The 22,410-nt window shown below is 36.0% G+C and overlaps 1 protein-coding gene and 1 long non-coding RNA gene across 2 annotated transcripts in view; one reads left to right on the top strand and one right to left on the bottom strand.

The window, feature by feature from the left end:
- The first annotated feature begins 8,292 nt into the window (after positions 1–8,292).
- LOC136256777 (uncharacterized) lies at positions 8,293–13,574 on the top strand. Its single transcript, XR_010701647.1, has 6 exons — positions 8,293–8,366; positions 10,388–10,453; positions 10,501–10,552; positions 11,363–11,450; positions 13,209–13,271; positions 13,451–13,574. It is a non-coding gene; the product is annotated as an uncharacterized lncRNA (long non-coding RNA).
- Positions 12,161–22,410, bottom strand: part of LOC136256776 (uncharacterized) — a 77,433-nt gene continuing 67,183 nt past the window's right edge. Inside the window, exon 16 of the mRNA XM_066049799.1 lies at positions 12,161–13,232. Within this exon, the coding sequence (XP_065905871.1) occupies positions 12,285–13,232 (948 nt within the window). The 3' untranslated portion in view covers positions 12,161–12,284. The remainder of the gene's footprint in view (positions 13,233–22,410) is intronic.

The raw sequence follows: 22,410 nt of genomic DNA, 5'->3' as shown, positions 1-22,410 counted from the left end.
AGAATATTTGCATTCTGTAACTTGCATCATAAAGCCACTTAAATGCTTACTAAGTGCTGAAATTGCATTGCCATAGCATAATAGTATAAAACATTATGGGTGATGGAAATTTGAAAAAGTATCCAAAAATCATGTGCCCACATGCCCTATTTTCGCAGGCCCAGTCACATATTTTGAATGTAGTCTCCTAGATCTAGAAGTGGGCTTCGGGCAGGGACAAACTTTTACAACTTTCCATCTGTGTACTCTTTTTTGACGCATACTTTTGAGAGTTATCCTGAATATAATGGAGTTATTCTGATTATAATGTTCATCATTTCCTGCCTACTTTGTATTGTGGAACCCATTTACCCTATTGCATCTACCTGGTCATCAACTACAAGCTGTATAAGTAACATTATTGCATACCTCCCAACATTAACCTTGTTTAAATTCCATTTAAATACATCATTGCAACTAACATATAAACTAACTTACATATTTGCAGCTAACTCCAAAAGCCATGTGGGTATATATACATGCAGCAGTACTATGGTATTTGTTTTGAATGGTACCGTATGGATAACTGAAACTAAAACTCTTGAAATCTGAGATCTAAAACTACAACTAAATGTATTGAAGATGGCAACTAAAACTAAAACTGTTAACTAAAACTATAAAAATTTAATATCTTAAACTAAAACTATAACTAAAATATATTAATGATGGTAACTAAAACTATAACTTTAACTAACACTTTTCTATCTACAGCTATAACTAAAATTAAAACTAAAAGTCAAATGCCTTACCAAAACAACACTAATTAACACACTGAAATCAGTATAGTACAGAGAAGAGCACAATGATAATTATGTCAGACTACAACAGACTCAGCTGTGTGTAGATCTGATTTGCAATGGGACACCCTGGAGAGAAGTGGCTTGCAACATTATTATTGACTTTTAATAGTAGGTGTATCCTTACCAGAATGTATACCTTTGAGATGTGCTACTGAACCAGCACTCTATACACTTACTGCATGCTAATGTTGAAGCAATTAGCTGGTGCTTATATCTTTGGTATGTACAAAGCAAGGGGTAGCCCAAAATTATGTACGAGAGTCACTATTTTATTCAATAATATTTTATCTCCTTTTATATATGCTTCACTCATGTTCTCACTTTTACTTGTGGAGGAAACATAACAAGGGACCAGATGATCCTCAACAGGAGTACTTATACCAATTAATTCAAAGAACATCTAACAGTCAATTACTCCAAACAGCTATATAGTTGTCGTACACCTGATCACATTCCAAAACCCTCCATCTTCATCATCAATATGGTGATTTTAGTTGCTGCCCTTAATGTCATAACTATAAGTGTGTGAGCAGACAGAAATGAACATAACCATGTTTGTGAGTAATTCTAGATTCAGAATTTCTAAATAATACATATAGTAGACTTCTAAATGAATTAGTCAGATAGCAAATGAGGACCCAGCTCATAAGCTACCTTTTGATAAATACAAAGCTACACACCTGACTGGAAATTTTTCTGCATAATGTGTATACTGTATATCAGTACATAAATGACAGAAGCTTGTGAAAGGTTCACAAGAAATGTTAAGAAGAAGTGTTATATCCCTACTGTGAATTTCTATTATGGTATCTAGCACAGTAGGGATATAACACTTCTTATTGTTTTACTGTGAATTAATATTGTGCACTACTCCAGCTTGTTTCAGTACTTTTTATTGACATGCTATGGCCCCTACTCTAGTTGAAAATTCCAATTTTTTGTGTACTTGTACAGTGGAGAAAGAAGGAGGACAAGGTAAGTTAATGATGCATGTGTTACAGCGGCTGCAGCACATCTTGGGCCAATTGCAAACTATATTGATGTCAAACAGTTAAGAAACCAAGCCGGTGGCTTGGCTTAACCATAGTCAAGTTATGCAGGGGCGGATCCAGGGTTTGGAAGGGGAGTGTGCACCAGGATGATAGTTATATGGAGCAGGTTTTCAGAAGCTAAAGCTATATATAGCATATATTTCAGGACTGAAAATTTTGATGCACCATAGAGTAGTTTTATCAAAATCATCCTGCTTTCTAAGTGGACTACATTGATCAAGAGTTGTACAGGGATAAGTGACAATCATGAGTAGTTCAACTAGCTGTTGCTATATTATGGACCTAAAGAATTGCATACACAAGACCATGTACATTTCCTTTGTAAAATATTCTAAGTATTTCCATGCATGGGAATGTCAGTTTTGTCATACTTATATAGCAACTATGTAGGATTCTCAATAGTATTGTATGTGGTGACTGTTCTATTAGAGTATCTTGATCTTGGATAGGGAGGTGTGCCCCTCTTGGATCCACCACAGTAATGCTTGGCTGGAAGTATTGCTTAGTCAGTATAGTGCAACAAGGCATGAACTTCCAAAAGTTTAAACTTCACGTATCTTTACCACATGCACGCACGCACGCACGCACGCACACACAATCTTAATTCTGTTTTTTTTGGTACATGAAAAATTATACAGTATTTGTACATAAGTTTCTATGGCAGCAAGTGCCAGCAATCACAAAATATTCCATGATTTGTATATCTTATTTTCTGGAAGAAGGTAGGCAAGTCTAAAATTTGCAGTAGGGGTTTTGTAGATTTCTCTTTAGTTCTTGTTTCATGATATTGTGAACTCACGTTATGGATTTTCCAGTGAAACTTTTGCAATAGCTACATCGAGAGGTCCAGAATTCCTGTGCAAGATTTCAAATCTTAAAAAAAATTTTCCAAGCAAGATATCAAGATTTTTGAGCAAAAAACATTTGTATCACCCTGAATATAGTTTTCTTGGCCGCCACCTTTGATTTCACAACTTTGTTCACCTAGGATTTTTAAGTTTGCACCATTTTTTCACAGCATGGCTGTTTTGTGTGGATGTATAGTATCCGGAAATTCTCATGAGAATTTCAAATTTCACATTCTCTAGAAGGCATATAAGAGTTATGGATCCTTCATGAGACTGCAAAGCGTAGAACACATGATGCTACATACATGGAAGTGTATGTGAAATTGTGATTTCTCGATCACCCAGACTCACATGAAGATGAAACTTGGTTAGTCTGATGGCACCCACCCCTTCACAAAAAGAGGAAAGGTCTGGTCACTCTAGCTATAGCATTCAAATTTGCATTACAGAAAACAGGTAAAACCAATCAAATAATTGTGTTGATGGTAAATTTTTGTGACATTTCTTTTGGGATTACCATAGATCCCATTGCATTACATAATACAGATAGAGTAGTCTACACTATTGTAAAAGAAAAAAAGAGAGGTACCATGGTAAAGCACCTTGTAGTTGTAACTGATGTACTTGTGATGCTGCATAATTAGTATGGAAAGTACTTTTCTTTGTATAAGCTGCTGTATGGTAACCTATTTCAAGAACTACTTGACTGTTAGACATGCCATTCTTACTGTCATTATAGTGATGTCATTGTTGAATTACAATACATTCTGTATTGCTAGTGACTGGACCCTTCCTCTTTTTGCAAAAGGGCAGGTACTGCCAAACTAAAACTTGGGATATACTGATCATCACGGAAATCTTATGCACATTACAGTTAAGTATGTTTGTGTTGTTTTGTAGACTAGTAGTGTAGCTATGCAGATAGCTACTTTGAAACTTTAAGAAAAATCTAGATACTGTTAGACAGAAGGAATTCAGTATAAGGCTTGCTTTAAAGTGTGTAGTTACTTTGCTTGGGTCAGTGATATTTAGCTACATATCAATTTCTGATGGTTGTGACCAACTTGGTGTAACTATGGAACCACAACTCCTGTCTGTCCTCCTTAGGTATTGTTGTATCATTGTGACTTTATAAATTATAATTATTGACTTTAAGCTTGTTACTTAGCCACTTGTCAATGGGTACATCACTGTATTGATAGGTATGCATTAGGTGAAACATATTTACTCACCACAAAACATCAAAAATCACTGAGATCCAAGTAAACCCTACAGTTACTCTTATTACATGTACAAACTTGAAACTAGAAGCAACTGCAATTTCAAGATAGTCTATAGTAGTCTGTCTACTATCTGGCCATTGATTATCTGAACATTCCATTGTCCAAACTGTGGAAATAACTGCTCTATTAGAGTATTTTGACAAAGGTGGTGTTTGATGAAGGTGTACGTTCTATTAGAGTATTTGAGCATATAAACATATTATCCCAACATTTCGATTGTCTGAACTCACTTAGGGCCCAAAAAATTTAGATAATGGAGGGAGCACTGCAGATGGTTTCCTAATTTAATTGCCATTTTCCCTTTAAAATGTACAGAGAAAAAAATGTTGCTACCTTTTCAGCTATAAAACACTGTGCATGCCAAAATAGTCAGCAAACTACATAGTTTTGAGACCAGCAGTCAATACTCTATCTATCAAGCATATAACATTCCATTACCCAAAATTTGTTTGACGTAATATTAGTTTCTCATCCCCACCTGCATCACCATTTTTAACTACATCAAGGATTTTAAGGACAACTGGTGGCTGAGTGCAGTAATTTAGCAGCTCTTAAGGTTAGTACTGGCAGTGTTGGGGAAATTACTTTTGAAAAGTAACTCATTACATATTATCATTATTATACTTGCAATTAAAACTATTTAGTTACAGTTACGTATTATAATAATATTACATATTGTGTCCACAGCCTTAAGTTATCACATGTGCAACTATACATGTATATACCACCTTATCATGTGACACGATTGTGTTGTTGGAATCTTGGTTATAATTGTATTCAAGAGAAAGAAACTGCATGGTCGATAAGTTTCATTCATTAATTGGAGGTGGGCCTTATACTTTGGCGTGGCTCAGTATTACTCATTGGATTAGTAACAAGATTTGTAACTTTGTTACTTGTAGTAATACAATTACGTACTTAATATTAGATCTGTTACAATAACTTAATTACTTATGTAGGTGACATGTTACATTTGTAAGTAAAGTAACTTGAGTTATATTACCTGTTTTTATAGCATACTTCATTATATTACTTAGTTTAATAGCACACAAAAAGTATTAATATTACACAACTTGAAACGTGTTACCCCCAACACTGAATTAGTTGGAGTAGACTAAACATTGCAATTTGAGTCATGTGTGCCTATCTAGCTAATAAAAAAAATTGAATGATCACCAACTCATGAAAGAGGGTACGGATTTCAAAGTCTTGAAGAAATTTTTTGAGATTTTACAAAATCAAATGAGAACTGCAAATTTGATTTTGACAAGTTGATGAATAGTGACAAATTCTTGAAATCACCAAAAAATAGTGGGAGAAAGAATAGAAATTCATGCAGGAGTAAAAAAGTCCAATAAAATTGAGAGGGACTTGCAAAGCCAGGAGCAAAGTCAAGACATAACTATTAATGTAAAGCCTACAAAACCAGGAGTGACTTGTAACTGAAGCTCTATAAAATCAGGTACAAGGCCATTATTCAAGGGAAATCCCGTGTGAAACCTTTCAAAGCCAGGTGCAACTGTCGAAGCCCTATCTGGTGTAAAACCCCACAAAACCAGGAGCAACTGTATACTCAGTTTGTGTTGCTATGTTTATGTTGGGCTGTACTTATAATAGACTTTAGTTTTCTAGTCTTCCCCAGGAAATTTTGGGTGAGTCAACAGCTAAAATCGATCTATTTGTTATAACTATACAGTCAAAGTATAGTCCTACAAAACAGGAGCAAAATCCTAGTACCAGGAAGATAGCTGCAAACTAGAAAGTTCTGTGATACCAAGAGAGGCCAAGTGACATTCATCATCTGTACAAATTCGCTGTCCAATTCATCCATGTTAGCTTCAGATTCTAATCCTTTGCCAGCCATTAAGGCAGACAATCTAACTAGAACAGCAAATGAGGCATGACATACAACCTGGATTCTAGTATAGAGACATACATTGTTTCTCCTTTGTTTTTCGTATACTTTTGCGACAGATGCTGATTTTGCATGGACTCTCTATGGTGCTGGCTTGGAGCTGCATTGGGTCCTTGCAAGAGTATGTAACTATGAAGGTTAAGACTTGGTCCAACGAAGTGTCTGTTCTAGCTGGAAAAGCCACAAATCACTCCCAAGCAGTTTACTGTTCCTTTATACCCATGGAATGATAGGCCAGTGGGTATACATCATGAGGACCACCCCTGGTATTGGACCCCTGTTTCAGCCACTAGAAGGTGCTATCCGTTTGAAGCTGACTCCTCCCCTGACTGGGCACGGTGCATGCTCTGCTCAAGAATGAGATTTTTTTCTCTGCCCTGTTGTCTTGGTGGACTGGGAATTATTAATCCTGTGGATATAGCTGACTCTCAATATGCTGCTTCTGTCAAGATTACCCAATATTAAAGATCTTTAATCATCAACCAGAACTTACTAGCTCCATTACCTGATGCTACTTATCTTAAAGTTCAGATCCATCAAGATCTTCGCTCTGCTTTAAGGGTGCGAGCTTCTGAAATTAGACCCAATCTTTCTTCACAATTTCAGAGAGCTTTAGATTTGGACAGTGAACCAAGTGCCTCTTCCTGGCTGTTAGCATTACCTTTGGCAGAGCAGGGATTCCATTTGATGAAAAGAATTCTGGGATCCCAGACAAGGAGGGGATAGTTGTGTTGCAGTAGCTGGGTGCATTTGGGTGGAATACCCTTATATCAAAAAGGCACTTTGCCGCTGCCCCCAGAATCCCCTGGCATGAATGTCTGCCCTAGCCTCTTCCTGGCAGTTGGCTGTCTTCGGTTCAATAATCTCTCCTGTAAGTGGTTGTAAAGATGGTTCAATGGCCACATCATAACATGTCCTTGAAAGCCACTCAGCAGTGGTGTTCCTTAAAGCATTGTGACAAACAGATGTGAGGCCACCATGTTTACATATCATGGCATGATCTGTCATAAAAGAGACTCCACAAACACAGTGACTGGGGATATTCAGTAGTCTCCAATGTCATAAATTGCAGAAAAAAAAAGAGAATATGGTGACAGTGTCAGGGAAGTTGAACAGGCTTCCTTTACTCCCTTTGTTATTATTATTATTAACACTTTACAGTGACCAGCACTGAAGGTCTACAGCAACATGTGCTGCAGCCTTAGGATTACCTAACCTAATTTCAAGGACTTAGACTTTTAGCTGGAAAGGTGTAACAGAAAAGGGGCCAAAGTAAGGGAAAAAAGGCATCAATGGTAGAACACTACTGCCTCCCTACTGATGCCTTTTGTGCTTGCCACCATTGGAGGCATCGGTAGGGAGGCAGTACCGTCATCTTGCTGATCATGTCTTGCCTTACCTCTACTAGTTACAGCCAAACCCTAGATTGGATTCATTGCACATTGTCCTTTTCTCTTCTCCGTTCTGCAACAATGTGCATACATGGAAGTCAGTCCATCTTGCATCATTCTAGTGATGCCTCTCTGGAGATGGGCCAGTATACAGAAACTTTAAGTATGCACCATTTTTTCACAGCTTGACTGTTTTTGTGTGGATTTTTGTGTGGATTAGATTTATGTAGTGTATCATGTGCATTTGACCATATTGCCAATTGCAAAAGAAAAAAAAACAATAACTGTATGTGGCCTTATTACTTATCAGTAGTACTCACCACAATTCACTGGTTCAGATTCTACCAGAATGATGATAATAATTGTTGGCTTGGCTTTTCTGTGTTAGGCCACTCCAAATAAATTCTCTGGTTCCCGTCCACCGCCCGCATCTGGTTACTGCCAGCTCTAAATATTTCATTATTCCGTATTCTTCCATTATTTTCCAGTTATTCTTGCATACTGATAGGCTCAGTAAAAGCTATCTTGAAACAGTGTCAGTAGTGCTATCAAGTCAGCACAAACTTCACGTTTGTGTTATTTTTGCAACTTACAAAGGAAGGAACAAGCTTAAGCATGCTTTTATGCAGCCTTTTTGGCAGTGCCAGGCAAATAATGGCTTGAAAAACTAGCCAATCTTATAATGAAATAATGGAAATGGACCGCCCGCCCGCATGCAAATATGCCTGAGTCCAGGACGGGAAACAGAGAATTTATTTGGAGTGGCCTTAACTGCCAGTTATTATTACACAATAGAAAGCTGGTATTGTGTAACGTGATCCTGAATCTACTGTAGCTAACATTCATGCATATAACTACAATTACCTGTCTTAGAGTTCTAAATCACTTGGTAAAGCGAATATATAGCTCACTGCTACTGAATAAATAAAACTTAACCCACAATTAAAACTATTGTAACTATGGAGATGTAATCCACAATCGAAAACATTTTTGCTACTGAAAGAAAGAGTCCTCTACTGAAGCAATGCTAAGCCACAGGTATATAAATCATATAAGAAATTTGTATGTTAAGTGTAACTTTCTTGCCATTCTACTTTTGTGAAGTAAAGTGTGTGACTGAATTTATTAAGGAAAGAGGAGACTACAGTTCCCTAGTCTCGCGTAGCCATACCACTACTTTTCTTTTGTGTGGGCGTCGGGAAAAGTAGGGTCTGGTACACCTGCTTTAAGAATTCTGTGTAATGTTCCACTGCAGTCAGGGTGAATGTTGATTGTTGCTGATTGGCGAAGCCCTAAACTTCTTAGACCTACGCTCTTTTGCAGGTCTAAGAAGTTTAGGGCTTCGCCAGTCAGCAGCAATCAACATTCACCCTGACTGTAGTGGAACTGTTACACAGAATTCTTAATACAGGTGTACCAGATCCTACTTTTCCCGACGCCCACACAAAAGAAAAGTAGTGGTATGGCTACGCGAGACTAACAGTTCCCTTAGCTTCCACCCCTTGCTCATTCCATTCCTGCTAAGACAATTTATATGTACTTGTATTGCTTTTTGGTTAGTAAACTTTGGTCTCCTAAGTTTAAATAGTTACAGAGGTTTGTGGCACTACGTATGTCGAATTATTAGTGTCCCTAAATTACCATAGAAAAAATTGGGGCTTTTGGTGATTGATTCTTTCAGAGTTGATCTGTAACTGTTGGACTAATTAGTTAAATTGGCTAGGAATAGTGTTGTGAACTGGTTTTGTCTATGACAAGTCTCAGAAGCCTTTAAACCAGTTTTTCCCACCCACTTGGTAAACCATAAATTACCCCTGCTGACAAGTGTTAACATCATAACATAACCTCAAAGCATGTGTGAACATGTGATTGTAATAGGCAGGGTGTTGATGGTCACTAACCTGGCTTCCATTAATAATGAGACATAACTGGTCAATATCCAATTATTCACCATCCAATAACCAGTTTTAGTAAACTCATCAGGTTCACAACACTAGCTGGAAAAAGTTTTCATATGGCTTCATGATGAAATTTACAAGCTATCACCATATATCACCTTATGCCATATTTGACCGGTTAATAGCCGCAGATCGTATAATAGTTGCCCTCAGATGGTAGCCACTCCACAGCCTAGAATTATTGTCATAAGAGCTGCCCTTAGATAAGAGCCATGGCTTGTACCTGAATATACTGATGTAAGTGTTGATAAGACACGTTTGAAGCAGAAACTGGGCAAATGAGTTGTTTTAAGCCAAGAAATAAATTTTGAGAGAAGTTTAAATGAATGATAGTATTGAAGGATGATTAAACAAGGTCAGTCACTCGTGAATCTGTAAATGCCATGGGGTGCTGTCACACAAGGCCATAGTAGCCACCCTCAGATAGTGTTTGCTTTTGCATAGTAGCCGCAGGGTGTTCCTTGCTGAAAGTTATAGTAGCCACAGCTATTAACTGGTCTAATGCAGTACTAACAGATATCTATGAAGTATTTTGTTCACAGCAAACAGAAACTCTATGACATGCTGTTGCAATCATAGTTGAGTTACATACTTCAATTCTGTAACATGAGTTCACACATAGTAACAAGCACCCTGGCTTATAGCTATGTAAAAGTTTAAATCAATTGTGCACAGCTAATTACAATTTTTTGATGCTAAGTTTCATAGAAATACTGCTCTTCAGATAATTAGAAAATTAAACTATAACCCGTTATACCACCAGTAACCTTTAACATCATCTGACATTATAGTCTTGTACACAAACAGATCTCAGATGGTTTGTAGGCTCCTAGAAAGAACATACTTTAATTTGTATACTTAATATAACTGTATGTTTGCTCACTTACACACGTGAGTTTGTTGTGTGAGGATAACATATTAGCAAGAGTAAATAAGGGAGAGGTCCATTATTTACTCTTGATATTAATTATTTACTGTCGCCTGAAGAATAATTGGCTACGCCCCTGGTGGTTAGTGTTGTATGCAGTCATTACATGCAGTAGTGTACTGTATGTGTGTTAATTATAAGTTTTAAGCTGTCCCACACTTTTTTGACAAAAGGTGAAACTACATAAGATGTGAGAGGAACACAGCTGGACACACTTCTGCAGCTTGGGAACTGATGAGGTTAGCATAATAAACATTCAACAACTGTACATGTTTAAATTTTGTAGGGATAGGACCAAGGGAACAATATCGAAGGAGTGACAGGTGACAGAAAACAAGGTATCAACAAATAAATGTTGCCATAATTATTACCACTGTATGGAACTATGGGAACTTTGGTAAAGGGGAAACATACTATAAGTGAATGTATAGTACAGTGTAGTTTTAGTGATTGAATTGTTGTTGGATGGGCCATCATGACTCACACAAGCTTGTGATTGAGTGTTACACTGATATAAGGTAACTATACACTACTGGTTATAAGCCTTATATTGCTCAAACTACACGAGCTTGGGTTTGATAGCCATTGTTGTAGGTGATATGACATGGCTTGTTGAGAATCAGTGGTGTACTGGTGGATGGCTGTGAAAGACACAATCTTTGCTAGCAATTTCATCATTGGTTGTAATTGGCACACAATGATATTCCAACATATGGCCCTTGTATCACCAGGAAGTTCTAGTAAGTGCCAGACACATCTGGATTACAAAATGGCACCACAAAATCCAACAGTAAACAATTTATTATAGAGTGACTAAGTGACAAATTTTGCTAACAATTTGATGAATCACTAAAACTTTCTGTGGAAGATGAGTAACGTACAGCTGTATGCTAAACGATTTGAGGTATGGTTCCACGTCAAAATCGTTGCTTTAAAGAATTTTTGGAAATGTTTATAACAAGTTACAGTATAAAGGCAACCAGAAGCCATACAAATATGCTAAAATTTGTGTTTTTGATTTATAATCATGATTTATGTTAATACAATCAAAAATCTTTGAAATGAGGTAAAACAAGCACTCCTATAAAGGTGTCAATACAAAAGTAAAAACAAGAAATAATATACTGTATATCTATGGCTTCATGTAGTGTAATTCTCCATACAACCCGGTCACCAGGATGGATATCACTCATAATCATATTTTGGATCTGACCAATCCCATGCTTTCCTATGAAGGTACAATGTAAACAATTTTATGACTTCCTCAATAGATTTTTATTCATTTTGTATGTTCCGTTCTTTGTGTGTGATATGATTGGTAATTTAATGGCACCACATCTAATATGAAATGAGCAAACATTATACCAAGTTTGGTGCTTTATCAAAAAAGTAAAGATTTTTTTTTTGTGTAGCTTATAAGTATTGAAGCTGGTTCAATCTTGACTTCTCACAATGTCTATTATTGTAATGCTGTTAGCCATTTATAATAGGTAGCCATCACAGCCCTGTAACCTTTGTGGTCCCATGAGGAAGTTTATATCAGTCACAACTAAGGAGCTAACACGGTCATTTGTCACTTTGTGAGTACTTGTGATATGACCACATTATTGAGCTTCAGTACTTGTAACAGGTAATAGACATGTGTCTGCTATTATATGAATGTAGAGTTAATTTCCTACCAAATAAAGAAAATCTGATGAAGCCATACATTCTCTGAAAGTTAACAAATTGATGTTGCTCTGGTGTAAATTTCACATGTGTGCTTAATTATTTCCTTGGTATAATTCTCATTTGTGTACCTCAAAACTATATACTGATGTCTGATTTCAATTAGTCTTTTGTAATCCAGTTAGTAGCTGGTATTTAAGAAAGATAACATGTACACATTGATAATGCTAGCTATGTACGATGAATTAGTATATTATGAATATCATAAATGTCTAATAATCAACAAATACAGTAATTATCGTAAATATCAGAATAATCAACAAACATGGCAATTATTATAAATATCAAAAATACAGTAATTATTGTAAATATCAAATAATCAACAAACACAGTAAATATTTATTATACTCTATCCAACTGTCCAATCATCACACTGGTGAGGCTGGTAGCAGTCTCTGCATTCCCACCTTTGGTATGCCCTCCAGCAACGATGACGTTGTTATTTAGTGTAACTACTGTTGTTTGGGCACATCTGATGGGGAGGGATCCTACTGTCCTCCAACTGTTACTAGTATCATCATATAACATGATGTTGTCTTGTGTCTTGTATTGTCCATCCTGTCCCCCTACAATAACAGGAGGTGTGGTGTGGGGGACAATGGTAGTTTCCCAATATGGTGTTTGGCATAGTTCACTCCATTTGTTGTTATCATCATGAGATTGTACTATACTATCTATAGTAGTAATGTATGTTGTAGTGTAACGTCTGTTATCTGCATCAGTATATCCTGCGATGATTATGGAGTTGTTGCAGGTTGTAGCACTAATGAACCACATTGGTTGGGGGAGACATGTTTTAGTTTTGGTCCATTGATTAGTGTTAGTATTAAAATATTCTATACTGTCTTGTACTACACCATCTTCATCTTCACCACCAGCTACAATAGTATACTGGTGGTATGGTACTACTAAAGGTCTGTGCCTTGTACATTTCATATCACCATATAAGGTAGTCCATTTATCTTCTTCTAGTGTTAGTACTTTATTAGTTGACCTGCCAGTATTATAGTCCCTCCCACCAATCACTGATAACACATCATTGATGTTGACAACAACTCCATAACGTTGTGGGAGAGCAGCTGGTAGTTTAGTCCACTTGTTCTCCCTCAGGTTGTAGGCAAACACATAATACTTATCATTATAATCTGGACAGTCTCCTCCACCAATATAGAGTATGTCATTGATGACAGTACCATGTGCCCCCCTCATTGGTACTGGAAGGTCCTGACATTTGATCCACTTCATCTTGTATTTTTCACTTTTTAGTGAAAGTCCCAACTCTTGAGACTCCTACAGAAATGGATTATTCACAATAAAGTCTACAATGATGTGAGTTTGTATATTATATTACTTTATTTGTGGTTGTCATGGTTACACAATCTACATTTAATGTTTGTGGTAAATAGCATCACTTTCACACCTCAGATTAAAGGTGTGCACTATATCACATATTACACTGGTTCTGGAATGTTAACATTATTTACAGTGTTTATGTCATGTCATTCCAGATTTCTCTCCTATCTCTCTACTATAATATAATCGCACTTGTCAGGATTGATTGTGGGATTGAGTTCTTGTGAAATATTGAAAGGAAGTTCTTTGACCTGATTTTTAAAGATAAAAAGTTAACAGGTTAGTTTTGTATTACTGTTTTAAACTAGACACCTGGCTTGACATAATGTCTGCTTAATATGTAGACCAAGACATTGGCATTCATATGCAAATGTGTGACTGTCTCAGTGAAAACTCGTCTAGTTCGCACAAGCATACATTTTGAGAAAAATGAATTTAAAAAAAATGGGTGAAGTTACCTGTGTTACATAGAAAATTTACACAAGGTTTAATTGAGCCATTACTCAGGAAAGGAAGACTCAAATCGATTACATCTATACACCATCTTATTTTCCTACTCATGAGGAGTTCGAAAATCTTAGTTTCATTTCTGTAGCCCCAATGGTTTGTGTGTCACATGCATTTGTTTATGATGCAGTAGACCTAAACAAAATCATCACCGGTTCTTCAACAAAACCGCCTTCATATGCATATGTGTAAGTGATTTCAGGGCTAAAACTATACCTTGGCTAATCTGCCAATCCATGGTGAACATTGTAAGCCAAATTCCAACTTTGTAGACTAATCCAAATGGAAGTTATGGCTGCTAATGTAAGCACCTGTAGTTTATTTTTAGTATAGTCACTGTACAAATTGATTTCCCTGTTCTTCCTACTGTCTAGCCCTGTAATTCCAAAACTGCTCACTGTAATCGACTGAAACTTTGGTGAACCATTCCTTGACAATGCAGATAATGCTGAGGAAAATATTCTGAGGTTGTGCAAACTAGACGGGTTTTTGTTGAGATAGTCACGTATAATCTACATTGTAGAGTGAGTATTTAAAACACACCCAGTGTATGCAAACCTCATTTCAATTATTTGCTTATTGCATAAACCCACAATTGAGCTTTCTTTTGCTTGTGTCATTATCCATACATTCAAAACCATTGTATAGTAACCACATTGTCATTGTTTGTATCATTTCAGTATCCACCATCATAATTCTCATGATCAAAAACAAACACACATGTCAGCAGTTTCCCACACTAATGCAACAAGTGAATGTGTTACAATATAATACTCTCAATAGCACCTTGACATATTATTTTGAAATACATCAAACAATTAGCCAATAGAATGTCAAGGTCCCTTGACAAAAACCTGTAAAACTAATTTGATTGGTTAAAATAGTGTGATGTGTTTCTATTAGAAGTAAATGTCCAACTTGATTACCATAGTGATAGATGCCTTATGGCATAGCAACAATATAGTTGCTAAGTAACCATTGCTAAGGTAAATGTCATTTTGATACCATAGCGATGGTTGCTAAGTATGATTGGTCTTTTGCAATGGTTTTTTTTTGAATTTCTGTTACCTAGTAACAGTTGCTATGGTTGTCGGATTAATTTGCAATATAGTGGATGACTGTGGTATTTGGGATTAATAGTTCTCGCATTGTAAACAGGAAGGAAATAGTGCTCGGCTTCACCTCGCAGTATTTTACTCCTTCCTGTGTATAATGCTTACACTATTAATCCCTAATACCACAGCCATCCATCCTATTACATACATATAGGTTATTCACTCATCTGGTACAACATTATAGTAGTTGTACCATGGGCCTGAGTGATTTGTCTGATATATAAATACACTCACCCTTGGGCCTGCAGCCTTCAGGTTGTGTGCTTGTATTATAACCACTCATGCTCTCATGGTATAACTATTGAGTATAAAAATACTTTGTGGTGAATAATTGCAATAAGTAAATTCATCTCATTACAATTATGATAGCTACTAGGATCTGCTGATTAGATGATGTAGTTTACCACATTGTCTAATCATGTTGTGTGTTGCTGTCTGTCTTGTCTGTGGTTAAATTTGTTATTGTTAACTTCAGACAAGACTTGTTCCACAGTTTGTTATAGTTTAGTAGACTACCAGAGTGTGTAAAAGTTAATTAATGTTATTATGGTTTACACTTTGGTAGTTGTGTAATATGCATACTATTGTGTATGCTAGTCAATGTGGCTGCTCTATTAGAGTAGTTTGTGTATGCTAGTCAATGTGGCTGCTCTATTAGAGTAGTTTGTGTATGCTAGTCAATGTGGCTGCTCTATTAGAGTAGTTTGTGTATGCTAGTCAATGTGGCTGCTCTATTAGAGTAGTTTGTGTACGCTAGTCAATGTGACTGAGTAGTTTGTGTACGCTAGTCAATGTGACTGCTTTATTAGAGTAGTTTGTGTACGCTAGTCAATGTGATTGCTCTATTAGAGTAGTTTGTGTACGCTAGTCAATGTGACTGCTTTATTAGAGTAGTTTGTGTACACTAGTCAATGTGATTGCTCTATTAGAGTAGTTTGTGTACACTAGTCAATGTGACTGCTTTATTAGAGTAGTTTGTGTACGCTAGTCAATGTGACTGCTTTATTAGAGTAGTTTGTGTACGCTAGTCAATGTGACTACTTTATTAGAGTAGTTTGTGTATACTAGTCAATGTGACTGCTGTATTAGAGTAGTTTGTGTACCCTAGTCAATGTGACTGCTTTATTAGAGTAGTTTGTGTATACTAGTCAATGTGACTGCTTTATTAGAGTAGTTTGTGTACACTAGTCAATGTGATTGCTCTATTAGAGTAGTTTGTGTACACTAGTCAATGTGACTGCTCTATTAGAGTAGTTTGTGTACGCTAGTCAATGTGACTGCTTTATTAGAGTAGTTTGTGTATACTAGTCAATGTGACTGCTTTATTAGAGTAGTTTGTGTATACTAGTCAATGTGACTGCTCTATTAGAGTAGTTTGTGTATACTAGTCAATGTGACTGCTCTATTAGAGTAGTTTGTGTACACTAGTCAATGTGACTGCTCTATTAGAGTAGTTTGTGTACCCTAGTCAATGTGACTGCTTTATTAGAGTAGTTTGTGTACACTAGTCAATGTGACTGCTCTATTAGAGTAGTTTGTGTACACTAGTCAATGTGACTGCTTTATTAGAGTAGTTTGTGTGCCTTAGTCAATGTGACTGCTGTATTAGAGTAGTTTGTGTACAGTAGTCAATGTGCCCACTTTTAAACTATCGCAGTTCAGCTTGCTACCATAGTTGCAGCCTTAAAACACCTTATAAGGTGATAGATAATACATGGAAAACGTACTTTTAGCCATTACTTGGTGTGTACCTGTATATGATTGCATTATAGTGGACACGCCCATTTGCAATCGATCGATTGCGTCATTCAGTACTGCTGCTATGCACTTTCCAAATGCTTCCAAACTTATTAAATAGGTTTAGAAAGATAAACTTAAGAAGGATGTGCATAGATACAAGAAAACTTGTTAAAGCTATCTAAAAGTGACAAACACCATCTTACTCACTGTTATATTTTTGGTTTAAATAGTCTATACTTCGTCACATCCATCCAACCCAAAGCTTCCAACTATACTTTGAAAGAACAAAAGAACTAACCCTCTGTCTTCTTTTTCGCATAAGAATATACTAAAGACCACAACTCAGCCATACTCCATCCTACTGACTTTCTTTTGATGTCATTTTGTTCCTCACATGATGGCAATTCAGTTAATATATAGATATCACGTTATTGATAAAATGTCAGACCAGCACAATGACAATATGAAGGTGAAAGGGTGAAAGGATCAGTGTCATGTTGAAAGTTTATACACAGTTAGGTAGCTTACTATTTGATATTTAATAAAAGCTGTTTTTGCAAGGATCGGATGAACGCTTCATGGTATTGTGCATTTCCAATTGGTTTTTTTTTTTTTGTATCATGTGAGTTTAATGTTAAATTGGCTGTTGATCCAATATTAAATTGGTAGATCAGCATTAGGGCTGGGACGAATATTGAAATATACCTTCTTATATTCGCTAATAAAATGTTCGAACATTCGAAGCTTCAGTGTTAACTTTCAAGTTACAGTTTTGTGATCCAGTTTACTGGATTATGCATTTTCATTGCTTGTGTTTTATAAAACAGCTGCAGGTTTAAGGTTAAGGGATACTGTAAACCCCACATGTACACTATCAATCATTTTTCATGATTAGGGATTTGATTTTTCTTAATGCATTGTTATCAAATATTTATGCATTCTTAACTTCTCATTAATCAACATGGAATTCAAATGTTGTTATGGAGACATGAGTTGTCCCCATGCCAATTAGTGAAAACTATAAACCAAAATCAGACCAATGAAGGACCATGAGAACTTACTAACAATTCTAAGGTTTGAAGAACATCACTTGTGAGGGACTGACAAGAGGATTTGTGAATAATGTGTATAGTTGCTGAAATATGACTACAATATGGCCTAAAGCAAGACACTGTAGTCACAAAATTAATTTTTAAATTGATATCACAAGCACTAGAAACATTATTTCTAACAAATGGCTCCGTCAGGACCTAGACAAGAAGCCAAACTAGTAGTCTGTTTATACAAAATGTTAACAACTAGTTTGACAGTCCTGATTTTTGGTTCAGGAAAATATCGCCATTAGTCAGCAAAACTATGCATGCGCTTACAGGTGCGCCAGTTGCTAAGTGTGTTGTTTCTATGTTATCTTGTACTGTTACGTGTGTTTTCTTGTACCTTGTACCTGTCCAGTCAGCGTGCTATGATTCTCCCAACAATATTAGCCTGTTACCAGCTGATACACAACACAACAACACCAAGCCAGACAGTCGCTCGGTATCCCGTAACCTTAAGGACAAAATTGGTAATACTGATTTTTGTATATAAACACTGATTTGATTCCAGTATTTCTGATAAGCATGAATAACGTTATGTCTTAAAGCAAACTGCATTTATTTTATCATTTCTCTTCTTCGTTTAGGTGGAAATACTGTGTTTTCTGTTGGTCACAGTATGGGAAGCCATAGAACTGGGTACATTAGGAAGAAAAAGTTGGTGATAAAAATTTTGGAAAATTTGGCAAATCAGCAGCAATTCACGAAAGTTTTTTTCGCCAATTTTCAGGCTTATCATGTGCTAAAAGACGTTAGAATGCACGAGTTGAGTGAAGTCACAGTGAAAATGGCTATGTCAATCTTGAAGTACTTCAAACATACCAACGTCAGTAGTGATACTGTGTCACCCTCAAGTAGTGCTGCCTTACCTGATCCTGAAGGGCTTTTAAGCTCAACCATTCCATCTGGAGTAATTGCTAGTGCCAACAAGAAAGTAGCTGAAGGAACAGCTAGAAAGCTGCGCAGCATGTGCTTACAGATGGGTAAAGAATGTCAAGCCGCGGAATATGGAACCACAACTGTGATCAGGTATTTTGCAGAGATATCCACAGCTTCCACCCTGAATAAAACAACTGTTTGTTGACTAAAGGATAAATATCAAGAAGAGATATGTGTTGAAGGTGATATCCCAAGTGCAAAAGAATTTAAAATTTTTGAAATGAAAAAAAAAAAATAGGCGTCCTCTGAAAATAGGCGTGGACTTAGTGAGAGAATACATTGCTTACCTGAGGTCCACTAGTACCAGTATCAATACATCAGTGGTTATAGAAGGCATTTTGAGGTATGAACATGCTGATCTGCTGTCAAGGGTGGGTCTCAATAAAGGCTGGGCACAATATTTGCTACAAAACATGGGTTATGTTAAACGCAAAGCAACAACCAAGGTAAAAGTCACTGTTGAGAACTTTGCTGAGCTGAAGGCAGATTATTTGCTAGAGATCAAGCAAGTAATAGCTATGGATGAAATTCTAGCAGAGTTGATTATCAACCTGATTTAAGTATTGTTCCAGCATATGACTGGACTATGGAGGCCAAAGGAGCTAAGAGGATAGAGGCAGTGAGAGTTAATGATAAGAGACAGCTTACTGCTGTGTAAGCTGGATCACTTGCTGGAGATTTCTTGCCACTATATCAGGGTAAAACCCCATGCTGCCTACCCATGTATCCAGAGATTACAATCAATGGTTTTAAAGAGACTGGAATTGCCTCCTGCATATAGCTAGAGGTTGTTTGACATTATTGGGTCATTCCATACCAAATCAACAAAAAAAAATCCGGACCCCTTTCGATTTTCGTGAAATTTGGCACAAACATGGACCCTTTCAAGAAACTTTCTTACACCAAAATTTGGCTCATTTTATTGGTCTCCCTTTAAGTTATGACCGCTCAAAGTTTCTGCTGAAAATTTTATGAAGCTTACATGTCTTCAATAAAATGGCCATAACTTTGCTTGTGATTCATGTGGAACCTTCTGGATTAGATTTTTGAACTCCTTATTAAATTCCCTTTCAGATGATATATAATAGTTTATAATTGCTCAAAGGAAAAGGTCAAACCACAAAAATGTAGCTTTTCCCTTTGATCTTCATTTTCAAAAATATATATTCTTTAATAAATGTATTTTTGGTTTAAATATTGCTCTAATACCCATCATTCATCACTGTGAGTTTAAAGTTGGGACCAATAGTAGATCATGAGTTATAAGTGTTAATGTGTAGCCTTGTAATCACAGCTGTTTGCATGGTTCAAGTATGCAAACAGATGCAATACCAATTGCAAGTAACTTTATATAATACTATGTCACAATCATTAATACATTGTTGTTTTGTAAGTAATGTTAATTTGTTTATGTTTTGTAAGAAAACCAAGTAAAAGCTTATACTTAAATACATATATTCAAGTAATTTACCCCTGATCAAGCTTGTATATATTGTTTCTGATTATGACGCCAAGTCTATTATACAGTAGTGAAATATTGAACTTGATGACATTTTCACTAGCTACAGTAACTGCTACTGCTACTGTTAGCATTTTATGCTGATTGTTGATATGCAAGTACGTATTTTGATACACAAATGTAGCTATAGTGAAAACTGTCTAAGCCAGTCAGGGCCAATTTTTTTGGCCTTAATATGCAGGTGGCTATTTATATTGTTTGATGTGTATAAATGTCTTACTAGAACAATTTAATGTTGGCCCTTAATAGAAAGGTGGCCTTTCGTTACAGGTGGCCACTAAGACAAGTTCCACTGTAATTTGAAACACTTACAAATAAAACATGATGTTATGTAGCTGCATTCTTTGTTCTTAACACAGGCATGAATGTTTTAATATTGTAATCTACTAGAGATTTTCTAAAAAATAGTAATGAATGACTGATGCAGTATTAGCAGTCATTTCAACTTATACCTTCAAAAATTCAATTGTGTACTGATATCAATGCATCAGATTTCATTGCATATCAAAGTTACATGTGAATGATTGTAGAGACTGTCATGCAATATGCACCACTTTCAGTCTCAAGTTTTACCATAATGCTCTGATTTAACTTTGAAGTTAATTGCCTTGACCCTTTCTTTAATTGATTGTTAATGTATTTCGCTTAAAGCTGTAGATATGTATCAGTGTGTAATTGCTGTAGTGAACCTTTCTACAATGTAATTTCTATGGAACATTTCTATGATTCTAATTATAGAAGAGCTATATACATTGCTATTTTTATCATGATACAGTTGATGTATGGAGTTAAAGTCAGGTACCTTAGGGCCAAAATTTCTGGGCCTTAATGTGCAGGTAGCTGCTTAATACATTTGCATAAGTGTATAGCAACAATTTAAAATTGGCCCTTATGGAGTGGTGGCCTTTCTATACAGGTGGTAACTTTCCACTCCATTCCATCAAATTTCTGACGAGTAAGTGGTTTTAAAAGTGTACATTTTTCCAGCAAAGGCATTGTTTATAGGTATAAACATATAAAGTTGGCCTTTAAGTGGTCAGTAGTAGGCTTGCTCTTTCAAAGTATGATTCAAAAGTGATATACAGTGTAACATACCTTAGCGGCTACCTTAAAGGCCACCTTTTCATAAGAGCCAACTTAAAATAGGATATTTCTACTCTAGTGCAACTATATGAAGCAGCTATCTAGGTATTAATACCAAGAAGCTTTGGATATCACTAAGATATGGCATTTCAATTCCACTTTACATGTACATATGTATGAATAACTGTCGTTTACATCCATTATACACACATATAAGATTGGAAACTATCATCATAATCTGTGGCTGAATATTACTATGATACAGTAAGTAAAATTGAAAGAATAGATTGGAATATCATTAGTTGTACAGTAAATCCCTTATAAATATAACTACCCCTATAATAAGACCACCTTGCTAGTGGCCACCTCTATTTTATAGGACACTGAACTTACAGCAAAAACATAATCAGTGATTCCTTTATTAGGCAGCCTTATTATTGCTCCAACTTTCTTAGCTTTAAAAGTGGCTCTGTTAATATGGTTTCACTGTAGTGAGCCCTTGTCAATACTATTTTAATGCATAAATGATATTTAACATACCAATTACAATATAAGGCTACTTGCAATTGGTATTAGAAATTACACTGTAAAAATACCATACAAACAGCAGTGATTATAAGGCTATACATTAACACTTATAACTCATGATCTACTATTGGTCCCAACTTTAAACTCACAGTGGTGAATGATGGGTATTAGAGCAACATGTAACCAAAAATAAATTTAATTAAAGAATATATATTTTTGAAAATGAAGATCAAAGGAAAAAGCTACATTTTTGTGGTTTGACCTTTTCCTTTGAGCAATTATAAAATATTATATATCACCTGAAAGAGAATTTAATAAAGATTTCACAAATCTAAACTAGAAATTTCTACATCAATCACACGCAAAGTTATGGTCATTTTATTGAAGATGTGTAAGCAAAATAAAATTTTCAGCAGAAACTTTGAGTGGTCATAACTTAAAGGGAGACCAATGAAATGAGCTAAATTTTGGTGTGAGAAAGTTTCTTGATAGGATCCATGTTTGTGCCAAATTTCATGAAAATCGAAAGGGGTCCGGATTTTTTTTGGTTGATTTGGTATGGAATGACCCTATTGCTAAAAGATTAGTAC

The sequence above is a fragment of the Dysidea avara genome, chromosome 5, assembly GCF_963678975.1.
Source record: "Dysidea avara chromosome 5, odDysAvar1.4, whole genome shotgun sequence".
Classification (NCBI taxonomy): Eukaryota; Metazoa; Porifera; class Demospongiae; order Dictyoceratida; family Dysideidae; genus Dysidea; species Dysidea avara.
This window is presented reverse-complemented; position numbering and strand designations above follow the sequence as displayed.